The 26,202-nt window shown below is 41.3% G+C and overlaps 1 protein-coding gene across 6 annotated transcripts in view; it reads left to right on the top strand.

Annotated features, from left to right (window-relative positions):
- Positions 1-26,202, top strand: part of DLGAP3 (DLG associated protein 3) — an 811,006-nt gene that overhangs the window by 697,927 nt on the left and 86,877 nt on the right. For all 6 annotated transcript variants that reach the window (XM_077295792.1, XM_077295791.1, XM_077295789.1 and 3 more), the window contains one exon: positions 19,462-19,889. In XM_077295792.1, the coding sequence (XP_077151907.1) occupies positions 19,462-19,889 (428 nt within the window). The remainder of the gene's footprint in view (positions 1-19,461; positions 19,890-26,202) is intronic.

Here is a 26,202-nt window from a genome sequence, read left to right as displayed (position 1 = left end):
TGCCCCATAGCTCTGCCATATAGTGCTCTGCACAGTTGCCTCATAGCTGTGCCATATAGTGCTCTGCACCGTTGCCCCATAGCTCTGCCATATAGTGCTCTGCACCGTTGCTCCATAGATAGCTGTGCCATATAGTGCTCTGCACCGTTGCCCCATAGCTCTGCCATATAGTGCTCTGCTCAGTTGCCTCATAGCTGTGCCATATAGTGCTCTGCACCGTTGCCCCATAGCTCTGCCATATAGTGCTCTGCACAGTTGCCTCATAGCTGTGCCATATAGTGCTCTGCACCATTGCCCCATAGCTGTGCCATATAGTGCTCTGCACCGTTGCCCCATAGCTGTGCCATATAGTGCTCTGCACCGTTGCCCCATAGCTGTGCCATATAGTGCTCTGCACCATTGCCCCATAGCTGTGCCATATAGTGCTCTGCACCATTGCCCCATAGCTGTGCCATATAGTGCTCTGCACTGTTGCCCCATAGCTGTGCCATATAGTGCTCTGCACCGTTGCCCCATAGCTGTGCCATATAGTGCTCTGCACCGTTGCCCCATAGCTCTGCCATATAGTGCTCTGCACCGTTGCCCCATAGCTGTGCCATATAGTGCTCTGCACCGTTGCCCCATAGCTCTGCCATATAGTGCTCTGCACAGTTGCCTCATAGCTGTGCCATATAGTGCTCTGCACCATTGCCCCATAGCTGTGCCATATAGTGCTCTGCACCGTTGCCCCATAGCTGTGCCATATAGTGCTCTGCACCGTTGCCCCATAGCTGTGCCATATAGTGCTCTGCACCATTGCCCCATAGCTGTGCCATATAGTGCTCTGCACCATTGCCCCATAGATGCTCCACATAAATCTGTGCTGCTGCTGCTGCAATAAAGAAAAAAAAACAAAACACATACTCACCTGTCTTGCTTGCAGCTCCTCGGCGCCATCTTCCCGGCGTCTCTCCGCTCTGACTGATCAGGCAGAGGGCGGCGCGCACACTATATGCGTCATCACGCCCTCTGCCTGAACAGTCAGAGCGGAGAGACGCCGGGAAGATGGCGACGCCCGGCGTTTGGAACGAGGACAGGTGAATATGCGATACTTACCTGCTCCCGGCGTCCCGCTCCTTCCCCCTGCCTGTCTTCGGTGCCGCAGCCTCTTTCTCTATCAGCGGTCACCGGCAGCGCTTCATTAGAGAAATGAATAGGCGGCTCCGCCCCTATGGGAGGTGGAGCAGCCTATTCATTTCTCTAATGAGCGGTCCCACGTGACCGCTCAGGGGAAGAGGCTGCGGCACCCGGAGACAGTTGGACGGGCAGGGGGGGCGACAGGAGCCCCGGAAGCAGGTGAATATGTGACAGTGCTCACCCGCCGACCCCACCACCGATCATGACTCGAGTATAAGCCGAGGGGGCACTTTCAGCCCAAAAATTTGGGCTGAAAATCTCGGCTTATACTCGAGTATATACGGTATATATATAAATACACAGCTCTGGCAAAAATTAAGAGACCACTGCAAAATGTTCAATTTGTCTGATCTTTCTCTTTATAGGTATATTTTTGGGTAAAATATAAATTGCTCTTTTATTCTATAAACTTCTAACAACATGTCTCCGAATTTCCAAGCAATAAATTTTGTATTTTTTTTTTCTGACAATGTAAAATGGTCAATTTTTTTTTTTAAATAGTGCTTTCAGACCTCAAATAATTGCAAAGAAAACAAGTTCATAATCATTTAGAAACAACAATACTAATGTTTTAACTCAGGAAGAGTTCAGAAATCAATATTTTGTGCAATAACCATGATTTTTAATCACAGCTTTCATGCGTCTTGGCATGCTTTCCACCAGTCTCTCACACTGCTTCTGGCGCAAAAATGTAAGCAGTTCTTCTTTGTTTGATGGCTTGTGACTAACTATCTTCCTCTAGATTACATTCCAAAAGTTTTCAATGGGGTTCAGGTCTGGAGATTGGGCTGCCCATGACAGGGTTTTGATGTGGTGGTCTCTTAATTTTTGCCAGAGCTGTATATACTGTATACAGGTGCTTCTCACAAAATTACAATATCATCAAAATGTTAATTTATTTCAGTTCTTCAATACAAAAGTGAAACTCTTATATTATAGAGTCATTACAAACAGAGTGATGTATTTCAAGTGTTTACTTGTGTTAATGTTGATGATTATGGCTTGCAACCAATGAAAACCCAAAAGTCATTTTCTCAGTAAATTAGAATAATTTATAACACCAACTTTTTAAAATAATTTTAAAATCTAAAATGTTGGCCTACTGTATGTTCAGTAAATGCGCTCAATACTTGGTTGGGGCTCCTTTGGCATTAGTTGCTGCCTGGCATGGAGGCGATGAGTCTGTGGTACTGCTGAGGTGTTATGGAAGCCCAGGTTGCTTTGATAGCAGCCTTCAGCTCCTCTGCATTGTTGGGTCTGGTGTCTCTCATCTTCCTCTTTACAATACCCTATAGATTCTCTTTGGGGTTAAGGTCAGGTGAGTTTGCTGGCCAAACAAGCACAGTGATACTGTTGTTTGTAAACCAGGTATTGGTACTTTTGGCAGTGTGGACAGGTGTCAAGTCCTGCTAAAGAATGAAATTTCCATCTCCAAAAAGCTTGTCAGCAGAGGGAAGCATGAAGTTCTCTACAATTTCCTGGTAGATGGCTGCGCTGACTTTGGTCTTGATAAAACACAGAGGACCTACACCAGCAGATAACATAGCTCCTGAAAATCATAATTGATTGTGGATACTTCACACTAGACCTTGGAAATCAAGGTCCCAGAGTCTGAAGGAAGAGTGGAGAGGCAGACAATCCAAGCTGCTTGAGGTCTAGTGTGAAGTTTCCACAATCAGTGATGGTTTGGGGAGCTATGTCACCTGCCAATGTTGGTCCACTGTGTTTTATCAAGACCTTAATATCTGCTACAAAATAAATGAGGAGTAATGTGCATATACTAAAGCTGGTATTTGAGGAATACAAAAATTCTACTTGGCATTTCCAATTATAATGCTGCTGTTAAATCTTTATACATTTTCCTAATAAATGCATAATGCATTATTATTATTATTATGCATATTTTCTTTTCTTTATATATTAATTATGTTTTTTGAATGGATTTGCTAACTGACAAATTACACTACGCAGCATGCAGCATATGTGACACAAAGTAGTTTATACACTGCTCAAAATTGAAATTGCAAGTTGTAGAATTGTGGAAATCACAAGATCGATAGACATGTTAATGATATGCAAATGATGAAAAAAATATAAACAACATATTCAAAACATCTCAATTTATTCAGCATCAAGTATAAGTGGTACATGCATAAATATATGCAATTACACTTCTGAAGAATGTTCTGCCATGCTGAATTTGCTTTAGCATGCAAATCATCAAGATCTACTGCTGGCAGCTGCCTTTCCAATTGCTGATCAATAACATCCCAGATGCGCTCGATGGAAGACAAGTCCAGAGAAACAAAGGCCATGGTAGCACATTCAGATCCATGTAGGCTACTTACAGTAGCATGAGCAACATGCTTCCTGGCATTGTTGTATTGAAATGCGGCTCCTGGGATACTTTGTAGAAATGACCATTCCACTAGTTCGTCAGCAAATCAATGTAACCCCGAGCTGTTAGTGTATCTGTAAAGGAGAATACAGGGGTCTGGCTTTCAAACATTTTACTATACGCCACTAGTGAAGAGTGAGTGTGCTCGTTACTCGAGTTTTCCGAGCATGCTCGAGTCTCGGATGCGATGCTCAGATCCATGCTCTGCATGTTGCATGGCTTAATGAAAGATGCAGGGATTGCCTGCCTTTAATGGTTAAACTGTAGCCATGTTTATTGGCTGTATTAGAGCCACGAAACATGCGGGGCAGGGATCCGAGCATCGCATCCGAACATTGGCAATACTCGGTTGAGACTCAAGCATGCTCGGACAACTCGAGTAACAGCACACTCGCTCATCACTATACTCCACCCCATAATTCCAGAAATAGGACCGATGTGACGTTCCATAGTGAAGACCTCTTCATGGCGTTATCCATATGATCTCCAGAAGGAGACCGAAGGCTTTAATAGAACAAGGTAGGCTGGAATGTAGGTGTATCCTCTTCAGAGACAAATCCTGGATTTGTCTTGGATGTATTGATAGCTGGAGATTTATATGACAAATCTATCGATCCACAACTTTTCTTTCTTGGTGTTGCATTTTCAAGGTTGAGGAGTTTATATATAATAATATTACCTAGACAATGTAAGAGCTACCAACAACTATACTAGAATGATTTCATAGAGAAGCAATAAATAAATTAGTAGTCATTTACTCACATAGACTTCATAATAATCAATAAAAAAATTTTATTAGATAAATGCATTTAAATGGGGCTAAAATTCATTTTAGCAGTTGGGTTTTATTACAATGTTTTGCATCGTTTGTCTTCTATAGCTTGTAAGTTGCTGGACATTACCGGCTGCAGAATGACTTAACTGAGACTCCAACATTCAGCCTGCTGTGGCTTTCTGACAGAGGGTTTGTATCTTTTCTGTCTTTTTTAAAATCCTCTTTATTGAATTATGATCAAACCATATCAAATTATAATGTGCAGGCAAGCAGTCTATAAAAGTCAAAAGGTGCAAAATTATTATAGAAGCCATTGCTATTTTGTTAATCTCTAAATATGCCCACTTGAGTAAAAAAAATGTCAACAGAGCTGGAGAACCCTTTTAACCCTTTTCCGACTTTGGGCGTAATAGTATGAGTATACATCTTTCCATGGACATGTCAGCTGTTTTCAACAGCTGACATGTGCCTCTAACAGCCGTGGGTGGAATAGCAATCCACCCGCAGCTGTTAACCTGTTAAATGCTGCTGTAATCTCTGACAGCAGCATTTAACTCGTGCTTACTTGAAGCGTGCCGGAAATCCCAACCTCACATTATTGCGGGCCACCGATGGGTTGGCAACCAGAGGTTTCCAGCAGGCCTCTATGGTTGTCATAGCCAGATTGCTAAGAGAGCCAACGCTCATAGCAAGTGAGCATTTCTGCTTCTGCTACACACAGGCGAGTTGATCATTGCCTGTGTGTAGCAGAGGCGATCAGACAACTGCAGCTTCTAGACTCCCATGAAGACTATTGAAGCATGCAAAAAGTAAAAAAAAGTTTAAAAAAATATAAAAGTTCAAATCACATCCCTTTCACCCCATTCAAAATAAGAAAAAAAAATCAAATAGACACATATTTAGTTTCGCCGTGTGTCGAATTGACAGATCTGTCAATGTAAAAAAATAATTAACCTGATCGCTAAATGGCATAACTACAAAAAAATTCAAAATGTCAGAATTGTTTTTTTGGTCACCGCGACATTGCATTAAAATGCAATGATGGGTGATCAAAAGATCATATCTGCACCAAAATTATATCAATAAAAACATCTGCTTGGCACGCAAGAATTAAGCCCTCACCTAGCCCCAGATCTCGAAAAATGGAGCTACTACAGGTCTAGGAAAGTGGCGCCATTTTTTTTAAAACAAAGTTTTGATTTTTTTTTTCACCATTTAAATAGACAATAACCTAGACATATTGGGTGTCTATGAACCCTTAATTACCTGGTGAATCATAATGGCAGGTCAGTTTTACTATTTAGTGAACATGGTAAAAAAACAAACAAAAAACAACTGTGGAATTGAACTTTTTTTGCAATTTCACCGCACTTGGATTTTTTTTAAGTTTTCCGGTACATGATATGTTAAAACCAATGATGTCATTCAAAAGTACAACTTGTCCTGCAAAAAACAAGCCCTCACATGGCCATTTTGACCAAAAAATAGAAAAGTTATGGCTCTGGAAAGAAGGGGAGCGAAAAACGAAAACACCTCTGGTCATGAAGAGGATAAACTTTAAATGAAGAATCGACTTTTTACAATGTATAGGGTTGCGTAATTATTAAAAGTCAGCGCAGCCATGCAGAATGTTTGCACTGGTTAGATGTCTTTCACACCCATTTTTTTCTGAATATTTTGATAAAAATTCTGTCATTAGCACTACTCCACTGAATAACATTGGTCCAAGTGGTAGCCGATAAAAAATCGGATAGAACTAGACTGATTCATACGCTGATGTGAGCGAACCCTAAAGTAAACAACATTTTTTTGTATTTGTCTCATTTTGCAAAACAAGTACTTATACATCAAAACTGATGAAAAATTGAAAAGACATCCTCTCTGGAAGACAGAGAGGATAAAAACGAAAACACAAAAATAGAAAATCACCTTCTCACGAAAGTGGTAAAGGGTCACGGCTTTTTGCCATGCTGTGATTGTGTTTTGTAGGGGTGCCTCAAACTGTCCCTGGAACTGTGACCTTAACTATCCCTGACCCGAGGGTACTCTTGAAGGTAGAGAGGCCCTAGTCTCCTACCTTACTATGCTTCTGTTAAACCCTGACCTGTCCCCTCCCCCACCCCATGGGGCATGGGACAAAAATGTACTATAAACAAGACAGAAAGACAAAACAGGGATAACAGAAAACCTCTATCTTTCAAAAGCACTAACCAACAATAGGGAGGAGGATAGGAACTGGGAGGAATAAACTAAATGGAAACAGGGACCCAGAGATAAACACACACGTACTTCAGCAAACTACAGAACACTTCTACAACAACTCTACTTCAACCACTTAGCTTTAGAACACAGCACAGGAAGATAAATGTTTTACCTTCAGGGACAAGGAGGTCTGACCAGTTTATATAGGAAAAGATAAAATCTCAGGTACAGAAACCATATTCAGTGGGAATAGTCCTAAGGTTGTCTACCCGGACTAGTGTGGGCTATAGAACTATGGAGCTCCCTATTAACATTAGAACATAGAAACATTGAGCACATGAACCACAAAAAATAAGTATTAATTAAAAAGATATTTTTAATGACAAATCAGTTCATAAAGGACAATGCAAAACGTATCTCAAAATAGTTTTATCAATAACAGAGCTGTTCAAATCCGGTCAAAAAGGTGCACCAAAAATATGGTGTTACCCCAAGTGCACGACTAAAGGAAAGAAAAACATGGAATCATAATCTTCAATAAAGTATATATATAAAGTGACAGAGCTAATAATTTTACAAGAAGTCATTAAGTAATGACAGATTCACAATCACCACATAAGGGGTAATATGTAGTACCATTCATTCTATATGGTTAGTGACTGTCTAAGTTTTTTAAGTCCTAACAGGGGTGAAGCAAATCACATATTCATGGACGTGGGTGTAACGCGCCCCTACGTGTGTTTCCCGTCGGCTTCCCCAGGGGGCCAAGATGCGGAACGCGTGTAGGGGCGCGTGTTACACCCACGTCCATGAATATGGGTAAGAACCTATAATGACATGACTTACTTCACCACTGTTAGGACTAAAAAACTTAGATGGTCACTTTGAACAGCTCTGTTACTGATAAAACTATTTTGTGATATGTTTTGCATTGTCTTCTATGAACTGATTTGTCATTAAAAATATATATTTTTAGGAGAAGATAATGAACAGATCAGAAGCAGCTGAAATGCAGCTGTATGTTTCTGACCAGCATAAAAAGAGTCATTAACCCCTTCACCCCCGAAGCTTTTTCCGTTTTTTCGTTTTCGGTTTTTGCTCCCCTCCTTCCCAGAGCCATAACTTTTGAATTTTTCCATCAATATGGCCATGTGAGAGCTTATTTTTTGTGGGACGAGATGTACTATTGAACGATACCATTGGTTTTACCATGCCGTGTAATAGAAAACGGGAAAAAAATTCCAAGTGCGATGAAATTGCAAAAAAAGTGCAATCTCACACTTGTTTTTTGTTTGGCTTTTTTGCTAGGTCATTACGAGTTCATAGACACCTAACATGTCTAGGTTATTTTTTATCTAAGTGGTGAAAAAAAATTACAAAGTTTGCTGTGATCTGTGGTCGGGTGAGGGCTTATTTTTTGCGTGCCGAGCTGGCGTTTTTAATGATACCATTTTGGTGCAGATACATTTTTTTGATCGCCCGTTATTACTTTTTAATGCAATGTCACGGCGACCAAAAAAACGTAATTTTGGCGTTTTGATTTTTTTTCTTGCTACGCCATTTAGCAATCAGGTTAATCCTTTGTTTTTATTGATAGATCGGGCGATTCTGAACGCGGCGATACCAAATATGTGTAGGTTTGATTTTTTTTAATTGTTTTATTTTGATTGGGGCACAAGGGGGGTGATTTGACCCCTTCGTGCCACCCGCCGTACTAGTACGGCGCTGCCGGCACTGCATTAGTGCCAGCCGCCGTACTAGTACGGCGGGCCGATCACCGCGGTCTCGCGCTGAGCGCCGCGGTGATCGGGTGCGGGTGTCAGCTGTATATGACAGCTGACACCCCGCAGCAATGCCCACGATCGGCGCTATCGCCGATCGTGGGCATTTAACCCCTCTGATGCCGCTGTCAATAGTGACAGCGGCATAGAGGGGGATCGCACAGGGACGGGGGCTCCCTGCGCTCTCCCACCGGAGCAACGCGATGAGATCGCGCTGCTCCGGTGACCTGGAAGGAGTCCCCGGATCCAAGATGGCCGCGGGACTCCTTCCGGATCATGAGATGACCCTGCTTGCCGGCGTCTGCTTAGAATTCCTCATAGCAGGCGCCGGCAAGCCTCTGTAACGTGCCTCTAAGCTCGGTGATCTGACAGAGTGCTGTGCACACTGTCAGATCATCGATCTGTGATGTCCCCCCCGGGACAAAGTAAAAAAGTTTAAAAAAAAATGTCCACATGTGTAAAAAAAAAAAAAAAAAATTCCTAAATAAAGAAAAAAAAAAAATATTCCCATAAATACATTTCTTTATCTAAATAAAAAAAAATCACACAATAAAAGTACACATATTTAGTATTGCCGCGTCCGTAACGACCCCATCTATAAAACTGTATCACTAGTTAACCCCTTCAGTGAACACCGTAAAAAAAAACAACAAAAAACGAGGCAAAAAACAACGCTTTATTCTCATACAGCCAAACAAAAAGTGGAATAACACGCGATCAAAAAGACGGATATAAATAACCATGATACCGCTGAAAACGTCATCTTGTTCCGCAAAAAAAAAGCCACCATACAGCATCATCAGCAGAAAAATATAAAAGTTATAGCTCTCAGAATAAAGCGATGCAAAAACAATTATTTTTTTATATAAAATAGTTTTTATTGTGTAAAAGCGCCAAAACATTAAAAAATTACATAAATGAGGTATCGCTGTAATAGTACTGACCCAAAGAATAAAACTGCTTTATCCTTTTTACCAAACGCGGAACGGTATAAACGCCCCCCCTAAAAGAATTTCAGGAATTGCTGGTTTTTGTTCATTCAGCCTCCCAAAAATCGGAATAAAAAGCGACCAAAAAATGTCATGTACCCGAAAATGGTACCAATAAAAACGTCAACTCGTCCCGCAAAAAACAAGATCTCACATGACTCTGTGGACCAAAATATGGAAAATTTATAGCTCTCAAAATGTGGTGATGCAAAAACTATTTTTTGCAATAAAAAGCGTCTTTTAGTGTGTGATGGCTGCCAACCATAAAAATCCGCCCAAAAAACGCTATAAAAGTAAATCAAATCCCCTTTCATCACCCCCTTAGTTAGGGAAAAATAGTAAAATTTTAAAAAATATATTTATTTCCATTTTCCCGTTAGGCTACTTTCACACTAGCGTCGGTACCGGGCCGTCGCGCTGCGTCGGCCCGACGTAGCGCCGCACAACGGGGGCAGCGGATGCTGTTTTTCCATGCATCCGCTGCCCCATTGTGAGGTGCGGGGAGGTGGGGGCGGAGTTCGAGCCGCGCATGCGCGGTCGGAAATGGTGGACCGTCGGCACAAAAAAAGTTACATGTAACGTTTTTTGCTGCCGGCGGTCCGCCACAACACGATGCAACCGTCGCACGACGCTTGCGACGTGTGTCAATATGTCGCTAATGCTAGTCTATGGGGAAAAAACGCATCCTGCAGATGACTTTGCAGGATGCGTTTTTTCGCCAAAACGACGCATTGCGACGTATGCAAAAAAACGCTAGTGTGAAAGTAGCGCTAGGGTTAGGACTAGGGTTAGGGCTAGGGTTAGGGTTGGGGTTAGGGCTAGGGTTAGGGCTGGGGTTAGGGTTGGTGTTAGGGTTTCAGTTAGAATTGGGGAGTTTTCACTGTTTAGGCACATCAGGGGCTCTCCAAACGCGACATGGCGTCCGATCTCAATTCCAGCCAATTCTGCTTTGAAAAACTAAAACAGTGCTCCTTCCCTTCCGAGTTCTCCTGTGCGCCCAAACAGGGGTTCCCCCCAACATATGGGGTATCATCGTTCTCACGACAAGTTGGACAACAACTTTTGGGGTCCAATTTGTCCTGTTACCCTTGGGAAAATAAAAACATGGGGGCTAAATTATAATTTTCGTGGAAAAAAATATATTTTTTATTTTCGCGGCTCTGCGTTATAAACTGTAGTGAAACACTTGGGGGTTCAAAGTTCTCACAACACATCTAGATAAGTTCCGTGGGGGGTCTGGTTTCCAATATGGGGTCACTTGTGGGGGGTTTCTACTGTTTAGGTACATCAGGGGCTCTGCAAATGCATTTCAAACGGCGCTCCTTCCCTTCCGAGCTCTGCCATGCGCCAAAACAGTGGTTCCCCCCCATATATGGGGTATCAGCGTACTCAGGACTAATTGGGCAACAACTTTTGTTGTCCAATTTCTCCTGTTACCCTTGGGAAAATAAAATCGTGGGGGCTAAAATATAATTTTCGTGGAAAAAAATATATTTTTTATTTTTACGGCTCTGCGTGATAAACTGTAGTGAAACACTTGGTTCAAAGTTCTCACAACACATCTAGATAAGTTCCGTGGGGGTCTAGTTTCCAATATGGGGTCGCTTGTGGGGGGTTTCTACTGTTTAGGTACATCAGGGGCTCTGCAAATGCAACATGACACCTGCAGACCAATCCATCTAAGTCTGCATTTCAAACGGCACTCCTTCCCTTCCGAGATCTGCAGTGGTTCCCCCCAATGTGTGGGGTATCAGCATTCTCAGGACAAATTGGACAATAACTTTTGTCGTCCAATTTCTCCTGTTACCCTTGGGAAAAAAAAATTGCGGGCTAAAACATAATTTTGTGGAAAGAAAAAATGATTTTTTAATTTTCACAGCGCTACATTCTAAACTTTAGTGAAACAATTGGGGATTAAAAGTGCTCACCACACATCTAGATAAGTTCCTTAGGGGGTCTTCTTTCCAAAATGGTGTCACTTGTGGGGGTTTCCACTGTTTAGGCACGTCAGGGGCTCTCCAAACACGACATGGGTTCCGATCTCAATTCCAGCCAATTTTGCATTGAAAAGTCAAATGGCGCTCCTTCCCTTCCGAGCTCTGCCATACGCCCAAACAGTGGTTTATCCCCATATATGAAGTATCAGCATACTCAGGACAAATTGCACAACAACTTTTGGTGTCCAATTTATCCTGCTACCCTTGCGAAAATAAAAAATTTGGGGCAAAAAGATCATTTTTTGTGAAAATTAATATGAATTTTTTTTTACGGCTCTACATTATAAAGTTCTGTGAAGCACTTGGAGGTTCAAAGTGCTCACCACACATCTAGATTAGTTCCTTAGAGGGTCTACTTTCAAAAATGGTGTCACTTGTGGGGGTTTCCACTGTTTAGGCACGTCAGGGGCTCTCCAAACACGACATGGGTTCCGATCTCAATTCCAGCCAATTTTGCATTGAAAAGTCAAATGGCGCTCCTTCCCTTTCGAGCTCTGCCATGCGCCCAAACAGTGGTTTATCCCCATATATGAAGTATCAGTGTACTCAGGACAAATTGCACAACAAAGTTTGGGGTCCAATTTATCCTGTTACCCTTGGGAAAATAAAAAATTTGGGGCAAAAAGATCATTTTTTGTGAAAATTAATATGAATTTTTTTTTACGGCTCTACATTATAAACTTCTGTGAAGCACTTGGAGGTTCAAAGTGCTCACCACACATCTAGATTAGTTCCATAGAGGGTCTACTTCCCAAAATGGTGTCACTTGTGGGGGTTTCCACTGTTTAGGCACGTCAAGGGCTCTCCAAACACGACATGGGTTCCGATCTCAATTCCAGCCAATTTTGCATTGAAAAGTCAAATGGCGCTCCTTCCCTTCCGAGCTCTGCCATGTGCACAATCAATGGTTTACCCCAACATGTGGGGTATCGGCGTACTCAGGACAAATTATACAACGACTTTTTTGGTCCAATTTCTCCTGTTACCCTTGGTAAAATAAAACAAATTGGATCTGAAGTAAAAATTTTGTGAAAAAAAAGTTAAATGTTCAATTTTTTTTAAACATTCCAAAAATTCCTGTGAAGCACCTGAAGGGTTAATAAACTTTTTGAATGTGGTTTTGAGTACCTTGAGGGGTGCAGTTTTTAGAATGGTGTCAATTTTGGGCATTTTCTGTCATGTAGACCCCTCAAAGTCACTTCAAGTGTGAGGTGGTCCGTAAAAAAAATGGTTTTGCAAATTTTGTTGCAAAAATGAGAAATCGCTGGTCAACTTTTAACCCTTATAACTCCCTAACAAAAAAAATATGTTTCCAAAATTGTGCTGATGTAAAGCAGACATGTGGGAAATGTTGTTTATTAACTATATTATGAGATATACCTCTCTAATTTAAGGGCATAAAAACTAAAAGTTTGAAAATTGCTAAATTTTCATAATTTTCGACAAATTTTTGTTTTTTTCACAAATAAATGCAAGTCATATCGAAGAAGTTTTACCACTATCATGAAGTACAATATGTCACGAGAAAACAATCTCAGAATCAGCAGGATCCGTTGAAGCGTTTTAGAGTTATGACCTCATAAAGTGACAGTGGTCAGAATTGTAAAAATTGGCCCTGTCACTTAGGTGAAAACAGGCTTTGGGGTGAAGGGGTTAAACTATATTTTTTTTATATTTTTAAACCCTTTTTTTTTTATTTTGGCATGCTTCAATAGCCTCCATAGGAGGCTAGAAGCATGCACTACACGATCGCCTCTGCTACATAGAGGTGAAGCACAGATCACCTCTATGTAGCAGAAATGCAGGGTTGCTTTGAACGCCGACCACAGGGTGGCGCTCAAAGCAATCGGCCACCAACAACCATAGAGGTCTCAAGGAGACCTCTGGTTGTTATGGCAATGCACCGCTGTCCCCCGATCATGTGACGGGGGTCAGCGGTGCGAGCACTTCCAGCCGCGCGGCCGGGAGTGCTAGCTAACTGCCGCTGTCAGCGCTTGACGGCGGCATTTAACTAGTTAATGGGCGCGGGCGGATCGCGATTCAGCTCGCGCTACTTGCGCGCACATGTCAGGTGTACAAAACAGCTAACATGTTGTGGCTTTGAGGTGGGTTCACCGCCGGAGCCCACCTCAAAGCGGGGGATCTGCCAGCTGACGTACTATTCCATCAGCTGGCAGAAAGGGGTTAACCTCTTCAGCACCAGAAGAAGCTAAATCCATTTAATATGGGACATAATGCAAACTGTCTCTTCAGAGGGGAAGAGGACTCAAACTCTAGTGTCATCTATAGGAAGTAGCAATCTTAACCCCTTCACCCCCAAGGGTGGTTTGCACGTTATGGACCGGGCCAATTTTTACAATTCTGACCACTGTCCCTTTATGAGGTTATAACTCTGGAACGCTTCAACGGATCCCAGTGATTCTGACACTATTTTCTCGTGACATATTGTACTTCATGACAGTGGTAAAATTTCTTTGATATTACCTGTGTTTATTTGTGAAAAAAATGGAAATTTGGCGAAAATTTTGAAAATTTAGCAATTTTCCAACTTTGAATTTTTATGCAATTAAATCACAGTGATATGTCACACAAAATACTTAATATGTAACATTTCCCACATGTCTACTTTACATCAGCACAACTTTGGAACCAAAATTTGTTTTTGTTAGGGAGTTATAAGGCTTAAAATTTGACCAGCAATTTCTCATTTTCACAACACCATTTTTTTTTAGGGACCACATCTCATTTGAAGTCATTTTGAGGGGTCTATATGATAGAGAATACCCAAGTGTGACACCATTCTAAAAACTGCACCCCTCAAGGTGCTCAAAACCACATTCAAGAAGTTTATTAACCCTTAAGGTATTTCACAGGAATTTTTGGAATGTTTAAATAAAAATGAGCATTTAACTTTTTTTTCACACAAAATTTACTTCAGCTCCAATTTGTTTTATTTTACCAGGGGTAACAGGAGAAAATGGACCACAAAAGATGTTGTAAAATTTGTCCTGAGTACGCCGATACCCCATATGTGGGGGTAAACCACTGTTTGGGCGCATGACAGAGCTCGGAAGCGAAGGAGCGCCATTTGACTTTTCAATGCAAAATTGACTGGAATTGAGATGGGACGCCATGTTGCGTTTGGAGAGCCCCTGATATGCCTAAACATTGAATCCCCCCACAAGTGACACCATTTTGGAAAGTAGACCCCCTAAAGAGCTTATCTAGAGGTGTGGTGAGCACTTTGACTCACCAAGTGCTTCACAGAAGCTTATAATGCAGAACCGTAAAAATAAAAAATCATATTTTTTCACAAAAATGATCTTTTCACCCCCAATTTTTTATTTTCCCAAGGGTAAGAGAAGAAATTGGACCCTAAAAGTTGTTGTACAATTTGTCCTGAGTACACTGATACCCCATATGTGGGGGTAAACCACTGTTTGGGCGCATGGGAGAGCTCGGAAGGGAAGGAGCGCCGTTTGACTTTTTGACTTTTCACTGCAAAATTGACAGGAATTGAGATGGGACGCCATGTTGCGTTTGGAGAGCCACTGATGTGCCTAAACATTGAAACCCCCCACAAGTGACATCATTTTGGAAAGTAGACCCCTAAGGAACTTATCTAGAGGTGTAGTGAGCACTTTGACCCACCAACTGCTTCACAGAAGTTTATAATGCAGAGCCGTAAAAATAAAACAAACATTTTTTTCCCACAAAAATTATTTTTTAGCCCCCAGTTTTGTATTTTCCCGAGGGTAACTGGAGAAATTGGACCCCAAAAGTTGTTGTCTTATTTGTCTTGAGTACGCTGATACCCCATACCCCTAACCCTAATCCCAACCCTATTCCCAACCGTAGATGTAATCCAAACCCTAACCCTAAATTTAGCCCCAACCCTAACCCTAACTTTAGCCCCAACCCTAACTGTAGCCTTAACCCCAACCCTAACCCTAGCCCCAACCCTAACCCTAGCCCCAACCTAACCCTAGCCCCAACCCTAGCCCCAACCCTAACCCTAGCCCTAACCCTATCCCTAGCCCTAACCCTAGCCCCAACCCTAACCCTAACCCTAGCCCTAACCCTAGCCCTAACCCTAGCCCTAACCCTAATGGTAAAATGGAAATAAATACATTTTTTACATTTTTTTTTCCCCTAACTAAGGGGGTGATGAAGGGGGGTTTGATTTACTTTTATAGTGGTTTTTTTAGCGGATTTTTATGATTGGCAGCTGTCACACACTGAAAGAAGCTTTTTATTGCAAAAAATATTTTTTGCGTTACCACATTTTGAGAGCTATAATTTTTCCATATTTGAATCCACAGAGTCATGTGAGGTCTTGTTTTTTGCGGAACGAGTTGACGTTTTTATTGGTGACATGCTCGGGCACAGGAGATTTTTTGATCGCTTTTTATTCCGATTTTTGTGAGGCAGAATGACCAAAAACCAGCTATTCATTAATTTCTTTTGGGGGAGGCGTTTATACCGTTCCGCGTTTGGTAAAATTGATAAAGCAGTTTTATTCTTCAGGTTCAGTACAATTACAGCTATACCTCATTTCTATCTTTTTTTTATGTTTTGGCACTTTTATACGATAAAAACTATTTTATAGAAAAAATAATTATTTTGGCATCGCTTTATTCTGAGGACTATAACTTTTTTATTTTTTCGCTGATGATGCTATATGGCAGCTCGTTTTTTGCGGGACAAGATGATGTTTGCAGCGGTACCATGGTTATTTATAACCTGTTTTTTTTATCGCGTGTTATTCTACTTTTTGTTTGGCGGTATGAGAATAAAGCGTTGTTTTTTGCCTCGTTTTTTTTTTTTTTTTACGGTGTTCACTGAAGGGGTTAACTAGTGATATAGTTTTATAGGTGGGGTCATTACGGACGTGGCGATACTAAATATGTGTACTTTTATTGTTTTATTTTTTTTATTTAGATAAAGGAATGTATTTATGGGAATAATATTTTTTTTTTTCTTTATTTAGGATTTTTTTTTTCTTTTTTTTTTTACACATGTGGGAATTTTTTTTTAAACTTTTTTACTTTGTCTCAGGGGGGGACATTACAGATCGGTGATCTGACAGTGTGCACAGCACTCTGTCAGATCACCGATCTCACTTACAGCCGTGCAGGCTTACAAGCCCCTGCACGGCACCCAGAAGTAATCCCTGCAGGACCCGGATGCAGCCCCGCGGCCATTTTGGATCCAGGGCCTGCAGGGATAGGAGGTAGGAGACCCTCGCAGCAACGCGATCACATCGCATTGCTCCGGGGGTCTCAGGGAAGCCCGCAGGGAGCCCCCTCCCTGCGCGATGCTTCCCTGTACCGCCGGCACACCGCGATCATGTTTGATCGCGGTGTGCCGGGGGTTAATGTGCCGGGGGCGGTCCGTGACCGCTCCTGGCACATAGTGCCGGATGTCAGCTGCGATAGTCAGCTGACACCCGGCCGCGATCGGCCGCGCTCGGCCGCGCTCCCCCTGTGAGCGTGGCCGATCAAGCTGGACGTACTATTCCGTCCTTGGGAATTAGGGCCCACCCCACATGGACGGAATAGTACGTCCAATGGCAGAAAGGGGTTAAAAGTCAATTTCGACTTTTCAACGAGCCTTGTCACATGATTTAGGATAAAAGCCAAAAGCATAATCTCAATTTGCAGACACAGTGTTTCAGGGTACTGCCCCTAATCAGTGCAAAGTGTGAGATCTGGTTGGCTGTGTGAGAGGCGTCTGACCGTATTCCAAGAGGTAACCTTTCTCCTGGCAGAGAATGACATGTCAAGCCTGACATGCAGAGGCAAGGAGACTTTTAAGCCGCAATTCTCCTCTGGGAAATATACAAATTGTCTCTTCAGAGAGGAAGAGGACTATAACTCTAATGCCACCTATAGGAAGTAACAATCCTAAAAGTCACTATCGACCCTTTAATGAGCCTTGTCGGATGACTTAGGATAAAAGCCAAAACCAGAATCTTAATTTGCAGACACTGCATTTTGGGGTAACGTTTGTTTAGCAAAATAGGGTCTGATTATCAAACCGTGTCCTGAGAATTGGCATAAAACTATTGGAAATGTTAACATTTTTTCGTACAGGGACCATTTTTTCTAAATTGTGGCTGATTTTGCAATTTTATGTCAGCTCAGCTCCACTAACGTTTTGAAAATTGTGAGGAGCCTAACTAGTATGGCCCAACAATTTCATCTAAATTCAAACTTCATAATTGGAGTAAATTACAGCGCAAATGTAATTCAGCTGACTATGCATCAAGACTCGTGTACAAAATATCAGTTTTGATGAATTGTCTCAGGAATGTTCAGCTTCTGAAGCAAAATTATGTACTAATGTTGGTATTTCTTGCTGACTGCTTTCACGCATTGCTGTCACATGCTTTGATCAGAATGGAAATGTCTCACTTGCAGACCATCTCCTAATTAGAACTGTAGCCAGTTTATAAAATGTGAACTTCCTTGTTGATGAAAGTTGGAAAATGTCATTCTTTTATTCATTCTCTGCTCATACCATTTTAAGCTCTACTCATATCTGTGTTCTTCATTTACATTGTTCTAATCTGTTATAGGAATAGAAAAGCAGAAATCACGACAGAGCCATATCCATCTCATGATAGACACCACCGTTGCTCCACATACCCTATTGGATGTATTGGGTTTCACGTTTCCGTCAAAGTGTCCAGCATTTTATAAGACAAATCAGCATTCTGTGCTATTTTGTACACTATGGCCCCGGTTCATTAAGACTGGTGTTTCACACACCAGTTTTAAAGATGGGAGTGAAGGAATCAGATGTGCTTAATACACTTTCAGGCGCACATCAATTCAGAAATTAGGCACATCTTATCTATGAACCTTGTGAGGGACTCATTAGAGCTCCTTGTTAGGAAATGTAGTAACATTTATTGCATAAGGAACGGCGGCACTTGTAATAGATTTGTTGAACAGACGTTGACAATCCCCATCCTGCCCTCGCTCCTTCATAGATCCGCTTTTTTTGGTGGATCTGCCCGAAACTGGTGGGAAAAAATGCCAATAGATTTAACATTTTTGTGCTACTTTGTGATGTTCAAAACTCTTGCAACATTTGAGGGTATTTAATGGTAGTGTTCTGGATCAGGGCCTATATTTTATGGAATCCTCAACAGAAGCTCCCAATTATTTATTTGTTATTCATTAATTAACTTATTAATTCATGAAATATGTGTAATTACATTAACCACAATTAGTCAACACACTAGAAGTTAACCCACACATTCAGAGTATATTTTCAGAGAAGAATTTCTAAAAGCTGAAATCTTTCTTAAAATTCTTAAAATAACATTTTTTACACTTTCTACGTCATAATTGTTTTCATATTAGGAATCCTAGATATCTTAATAAACATTTTATTTTCTAAATGCAACCACAGAGTCCTAATGTCATGTACCTGCCTAACTTAGCACTTTGCTTCTACCAACTCAGTATTGAGCATCAGTAGATAATAGACTAGCACACATGTAATTTTTGCCATAAAAAATTCTTACAAGATAGCTGTTAGAACAATACATGACATAAAATAAAGGCGCTTGTGTGTTAGATTGTACCAGTGGGTCAGTCTTTATTAATTTAGCACAGTGTATCCCTCTACACCTTTGTATACGAGGTATACATGTACAAGGTACTTTTCTGAACTATGCCATACAAGCTCATATTTGGAAGCTTATGTTTTATAGCAGTTAGTTCTTACAGACAGAAGGAATCCTTAGGAAATAACCCAGAGTGAAGCTTCTAATCTGTAAACTATTTGGATGCCATGGTCTGTATTGGCCAACGCACCTTACGATTATAGAAACTACCATCACGAAGGCATAGATATCCTATGACAATCTACAAGAATACTATTGTGGTATTACTTCTGGGGATGAATACCTTGGAGCTGAAATGTCTATGTACTGTTAATAAGGCATTGTGTTTTCTGCCTTCTAGAGAGCATTGTTAGTCCTTAGTTTATATGTGTCTATGAGAACAGTTATTCATGTATTTCACTCTGCTAGGAAGCAATGAAGAGATAATTCTTTTAAAAAGTGTCTTGCATTTTTTTTACATTCTACAACTGATTTCTCTTTAATTGCTCTTTTCCTCTATACCAGGAGGGCTAGATTTAAGCGTTCCAACAGTGTGACGGCTGGAGTCCAGGCTGACTTGGAGCTTGAAGGTTTTCCTGGACTGACTGTTCCCACAGAAGACAAAGGCCTCCAGTTTGGACATTCCTTTCAGCGACACTCCTCTGAGCCCTCAGACACCAGCCAGCAGTACTCAGTGTATAAGACAGTTCATACTCAAGGCCAATGGGCATACAGAGAGGACTATCAAATGCAGTATGATACAGGAGAAGAGTCTCGTCAGGAGTCCTGGATGGACAGAGGCACTCGGAGTCTCCCAGACTCTGGCAGAGCATCCCCGTGTCACAGGGATGGAGAGTGGTTCATTAAGATGTTGCAGGCAGAAGTAGAAAGGATGGAAGGATGGTGTCAGCAGATGGAAAGAGAGGCCGAAGAATATGATCTACCAGAAGAAAGTAAGTACTAACTTATCTTTTGACGAAGACTCATTATTAGTTACAGAGATGAGGGGTTGTCAAACAACATAAAATTTATTGTAAAAAAATAATGAATCTCTCCAGGAACATGCAACAAGCAACTGATGTCCTTGACGTTGCACACATTGCTTTTTCATAGTACAGTTGAAACTAGAAATTTACATACACTATATAAAAAGACACATACTGTATGTTTGTTTTTCTCAATATCTTATTCTGGCATTTGGCAAATATTAATAATTATGGTAATCCTAATTAACCTTAAAATGGGAAAGGTTTATTCTGATTTCATGTCAGATATTGAGAAAAACATGCATGTGTCTTTTTATATAGTGTATGTAAACTTCTAGTTTCAACTGTACATGGCTCTAATAAGCTATATCTTACTTAGTTGTATTGAATATAATTTGTAACTGCATCAATGTGATTATGCATAGAGAATAGTGATGAGCGAACGTGCTCGGATAACGTCTTATCCGAGCATGCTCTGGTGCTAACCGAGTGTCTTCGGCGTCCTCAAATAATGTGTTCAAGACCCTGCAGCTAGCAGCTGAGCATGACCGGATAAGACCATATCCAAGCACGTTCACTCATCACTAACAGAGAACACTATACTCTATCTGGCATCAACAGAATTATGAGGGATATTCATAAAACCGCATAAAATTGGCATATAAAAGATGCAATTCTTACACAATGTATGGTTGGGCAAAAATATTGCAACTTTGATTTTTATGGGCTCGCTGACATAGATTTCTGTATGACATAGGGCATCCTAAAATATACACCTATTAGTAAAATTGGTTTATCACACAGCGGCAGACTGGCATAATGTACAGTAGACAGACCCCTTCACTCTTCATTCCAAGTTTGGAATTATATTGATTTGGTGGAGAAACCAGTGGTATTGCTATTTCTCCAAAGTGTCCCAGGAACCGTTTTTCAAAACAAAAATGTAGCTCATGGTATTATGGTCAGCCTCTGTGGCTTACTTGTGCTACCAAAGCCGGGAGTGTCTCCAGACTTGTCTTACATCAAGCACATATTGCATTTCATTAGTAGTCAATTGCAAAGGTATCTGCCGACAGAGGATCATGATGATTTGCGTGCCCAAGTGCTTTCAGTGGCACAGACCATTCCTCAGATAACCATTAATAATTTAATTGGTAACATATCAATGTGTGTGAGAGCCTGTATTTCTGCTCATGACACTCATTCTTGATACATGACTAGTAGAGGAGCTGTATGGCTGTGGGCATAGCCTTAGCTGTATAATGTACGTGTTCCCCAGACATGGAAGTAAAGCGTTGTAACATTATTTTGCAGTAATACTAAACCTGTGACAATCATCTACTTACAGGAGCTAGAGCATAGCTGAGGTACCAGTTTGTGAGGGGAAGTCAGCAGAAAAGAAACATTGACAGATTTATGAATGCCTTAGCACTGCTTGATATTTATGTGCGTTTCTATTTTTTTTTAATTAGGTCAGATCAGTAAAGCCATATACAGTACCTTGCGAAAGTATTCGGCCCCCTTGAACTTTTCAACCTTTTCCCACATATCATGCTTCAAACATAAAGATACCAAATGTAAATTTTTGGTGAAGAATCAACAAGTGGAACACAATTGTGAAGTTGAACGAAATTTATTGCTTATTTAAAATTTTTGTGGAAATTCAAAAGCTGAAAAGTGGGGCGTGCAATATTATTCGGCCCCTTTACTTTCAGTGCAGCAAACTCACTCCAGAAGTTCATTGTGGATCTCTGAATGATCCAATGTTGTCCTAAATGCCTAATGGTGATAAATATAATCCACCTGTGTGTAATCAAGTCTCCGTATAAATGCACCTGCTCTGTGATTGTCTCAGGGTTCTGTTTGAAGCACAGAGAGCATCATGAAGACTAAGGAACACAACAGGCAGGTCCGTGGTACTGTTGTGGAGAAGTTTAAAGCCAGATTTGGATACAAAATGATTTCCAAAACATTAAACATCCCAAGGAGCACTGTGCAAGCGATCATATTGAAATGGAAGGAGTATCCTACCACTGCAAATCTACAAAGACCCTGCCGTCCCTCTAAACTTTCATCTTAAACAAGAAGAAGACTGATTAGTAGTGTTGAGCGATACCTTCCGATATGCAAAGGTATCGGTATCGGATTGGATCGGCCGATACCCAAAAAATATCGGATATCACCGATACCGATAACCGATACCAATGCATATCAATGGGACACAAAATACGGAATGGTTCCCAGGGTCTGAAGGAGAGGAAACTCTCCTTCAGGCCCTGGGATCCATATTCATGTATAAAATAAAGAATAAAAATAAAAAATATTGATATACTCACCCCTCTGACGGCCCCGGCTCTCACCGGTCCAAGCGTCTGCCTCCGTTCCCTAAGAATGCAGAGTGAAGGACCTTCGATGACGTCGCGGCTTGTGATTGGTCGCATGACCGCTCATGTGACCGCTCACGCGACCAATTACAAGCCGCGACGTCATCGAAGGTCATTCACTCCCTGCATTCTTAGGAACGGAGGCACCGCTAAGCGCCAGGGTTCGCCGGAGGGGTGAGTATATCAATATTTTTTATTTTTATTATTTATTTTTTACATGAATATGGATCCCAGGGCCTGAAGGAGAGTCTCCTCTCCTCCAGACCCTGGGAACCATACGCATCGCACACTTCCGATTCCGATTTCCGATATCGCAAAAATATCGGAACTTGGTATCGGAATTCTGAAACAGCAAATATCGGCCGATACCCGATACTTGCAGTATCGGAATGCTCAACACTACTGATCAGAGATGCAGCCAAGAGGCCCATGATCACTCTGGATGAACTGCAGAGATCTACAGCTGAGGTGGGACACTCTGTCCATAGGACAACAATCAGTCGTACACTGCACAAATCTGGCCTTTATGGAAGAGTGGCAAGAAGAAAGCCATTTCTCATAGAGATCCATAAAAATTGTAGTTTAAAGTTTACAACAAGCCACCTGGGAGACACACCAAACATGTGGAAGATGGTGCTCTGGTCAGATGAAACCAAAATCGAACTTTTTGGCAACAATGCCAAACGATATGCTTGGCATAATGGCAACACAGCTCATCACCCTGAACACACCATCCCCACTGTCAAACATGGTGATGGCAGCATCATGGTTTGGGCCTGCTTTTCTTCAGCAGGGACAGGGAAGATGGTTAAAATTGATGGGAAGATGGATGGAGCCAAATACAGGACCATTCTTGAAGAAAACCTGCTGGAGTCTGCAAAAGACCTGACACTGGGACGGAGATTTGTCTTCCAACAAGACAATGATCCCAAACATAAAGCAAAATCTACAATGAGATGGTTCACAAATAAACATATCCAGGTGTTAGAATGGCCAAGTCAAAGTCCAGACTTCAATCCAATCAAGAATCTGTGGAAAGAGCTGAAAACTGCTGTTCACAAACGATATCCATCAAACCTCACTTAGCTCGAGCTGTTTGCCAAGGAAGAATGGGCAAGAATTTTTAGTCTCTCGATGTACGAAACTGATAGAGACATATCCCAAGCGACTTGCAGCTGTAATCGCAGCAAAAGGTGGCGCAACAAAGTATTAAGTTAAAGGGGCCGAATAATATTGCACGCCCCACATTTCAGTTTTTGAATTTCCACAAAAATGTAAAATAACCAATAAATTTCGATCAACTTCACAATTGTGTTCCACTTGTTAATTCTTCACCAAAAATTTACATTTGGTATCTGAAGCATGATATGTGGGAAAAGGTTGAAAAGTTCAAGGGTTCCGAATACTTTTGCAAGGCACTGTATATACTGACTTGAATAAGTATTAGTACATTAGTTTCTTACTTAACTGTTAAGCTGGCCATACATATTGGATAGCTGTTAGCCAAATGATTGCTTGGCAGTCATCTATCTCTTGTCACTAGCGTAGCTTGGCTGAGCATGTACAGTATGTGTTCTGTATGGGGTGAGTGAGTAAGCAGCTGTCAAACACTACTAAGCTGCAGCTTTCTCCAAGGCACATTTTGATCACTTAAATTTTGGCCAATCCTTCTCTTCCAACTTCATTTGTCTGGTTCGGAAAACCCCCAATACTAGATGGTAGGGCTGTCCTGCTGAACTCAGCTCAATTCCATGAGAATCAGCATGAAGTAAATGGTAGCATTGCTTCTGAAGGTGACTATCTAACCATGTGGTGACATACTGAGTGCCTGAGATTCTGCAGTAAGAATTCACGTTTGTAGATATTCTAGTCTCGGCATGCCTTGGCTGCAGCTCTCGCTGCCTGCTTGGTTGTGTAGAGATGTACTCACTTGACAACAGATGCGGCAAAAGTCATTTACTTTTCTGTAGTAATTAAATTCTATTGAGCTTGCACACACTTTGAACTAGTTCACAACTTTGAGAAAATGAGCAAGTGCAATATTGCAGTAATTTCTTGGGAGGACCATTTGTAAACTTTGGACAGCAACAGTAAATACTGTAGCTGCAATGAGAGAGTCCATTAGCTAAAAAGATGGGAACAGTAGCACTGTCGTACAGTGATTGATGGCACACTTGAGCATAGTTATCTACAGGAAAATACTATTTTTATTGTCAGATAGGACAACTTTTAAAGAAAACTGTGCAAAAAAGGTGCAAATAGTGACAAATATGTAGTCAATTTTTTGTTCTTTACTTTTTTGTTTACCCAAATTGGAACGTAATGAGAAAAACAGACAGGTTCTTCAAGGATGCACAGCTCAGGCAAATTTAGTATTAAAAAGGTGAAATATTGCAAAACACACTCCTCAAAGTAGTCGTAGATTTCACTTTCAGATAGTTCAAAATGCATGAGAGAAAACAATGTAGATGGGCAGTGTAGATGTATGCACGTTCTAGACCAGGGTGTTAGCACTGTCTCTTCTTTGGACATATGGACTCATGCTGCTTTTTCCTGATGAACCCGGTTGGGAGAAACTCGTTGGGAAATCATAGAGGGACAGTCTATGGCTGGTTTCACATTTGCGTCTGTGTATGCAGCGTTTCATCCACATAGATCCACATGCGTCCTGCGTACATATCTTTAATATGGTAAAACCACAGATACACCAAAATTTGTTCCAATAAAATATATATAAACAATGTAATTAATGTAAGACGAAGGAAAATTTCCGAAACGCGCGTTGGAGTGTGCTAATACAGGACGTGGCAACTTATTCAGGTAGTTATTAAGTAATCTTCCCTCCCTCAGTCTGCACTTAGCACTTTTTGGTCACTAGAAGACCTGTTATATATTGAGGCAGCGCCACTTTACACTTTGCACTTTGGATACTATTGATCGCTGCATTTGGATTTGTTTTTGGCACTTGCAATTATATGAATTTTATAGCTACATATCCACATCAGTTTCAGATATGAATTGCTGCTTTGCACATTGCACTCTTTTTGGTTTATTCTTCTGTTTTTGCACAATTTGCACCTGAGGGACGTATTCATGTATGAATTTGGTCGACCAGTAATATCTAAACTGTGAAACAACTATATATGTTGTTCTTTGTCCTGTTATGCGCACAGACATTTGTTGCTTTATTTTGCCATCATAATTAAATAAAGGCATTTTTATAATCTATTCCTGTGTGGTGCCTCCCTGGCAATCCGTAGATTGGTTGTTGTGCATATCTTTAACATGGTGTACGCAGGGACATGCGTTTGCATGCATTCGCCTGTGGATGCGTACGCATGTGTCGTTTCTCGATGTCCGTTGGGGTCCAGCGAATGCAACATGTTGCATTTTTGGAAGCTTAAAAAATTTGTCAAATATTCGCAGACATGTGCATGGGGATGAGTGCGTTAAAAAAGCATTACTGTCTATGGGAATGCATGCATACTCATGTCCTTGCGTACTTCGGACTGCGCATGTCCAGGAACCGATTGAGACACGCTCATTGAGACTCGCCCTACTGGAAATATCAAACGCATGCACGTAAAAATCGCAAACGCAGGCAAAAAACGCACACAAACACATGCACACGCAGCATTTTTTCGCTATCATGCGTAAGCTGATGCAGATAAAAAAATGGGTTTGCATGCGCTTTTGCATGCGTTTGCGGTTGCGGATGATACGCTGCATACATAGATGCAAATGTGAAACCAGCCTTAAGCTTCCTGATGAACAGGGACAGCTGTGGACTGCCCTGGTCAGGTCAGGAGTTACGGGGACAAATCAAGGCCACCTTAGTGTATAAAGTCTTTTTTTGTGGGGTCATTACCTGCTTGCCGAGGTAACTGCATTGAAAC

The sequence above is a fragment of the Ranitomeya variabilis genome, chromosome 3 (genome assembly GCF_051348905.1).
Source record: "Ranitomeya variabilis isolate aRanVar5 chromosome 3, aRanVar5.hap1, whole genome shotgun sequence".
Lineage (NCBI taxonomy): Eukaryota > Metazoa > Chordata > Amphibia > Anura > Dendrobatidae > Ranitomeya > Ranitomeya variabilis.
The sequence above is the reverse complement of the archived record's forward strand: the minus strand, read 5'-3'. Positions and strand labels throughout refer to the sequence as shown.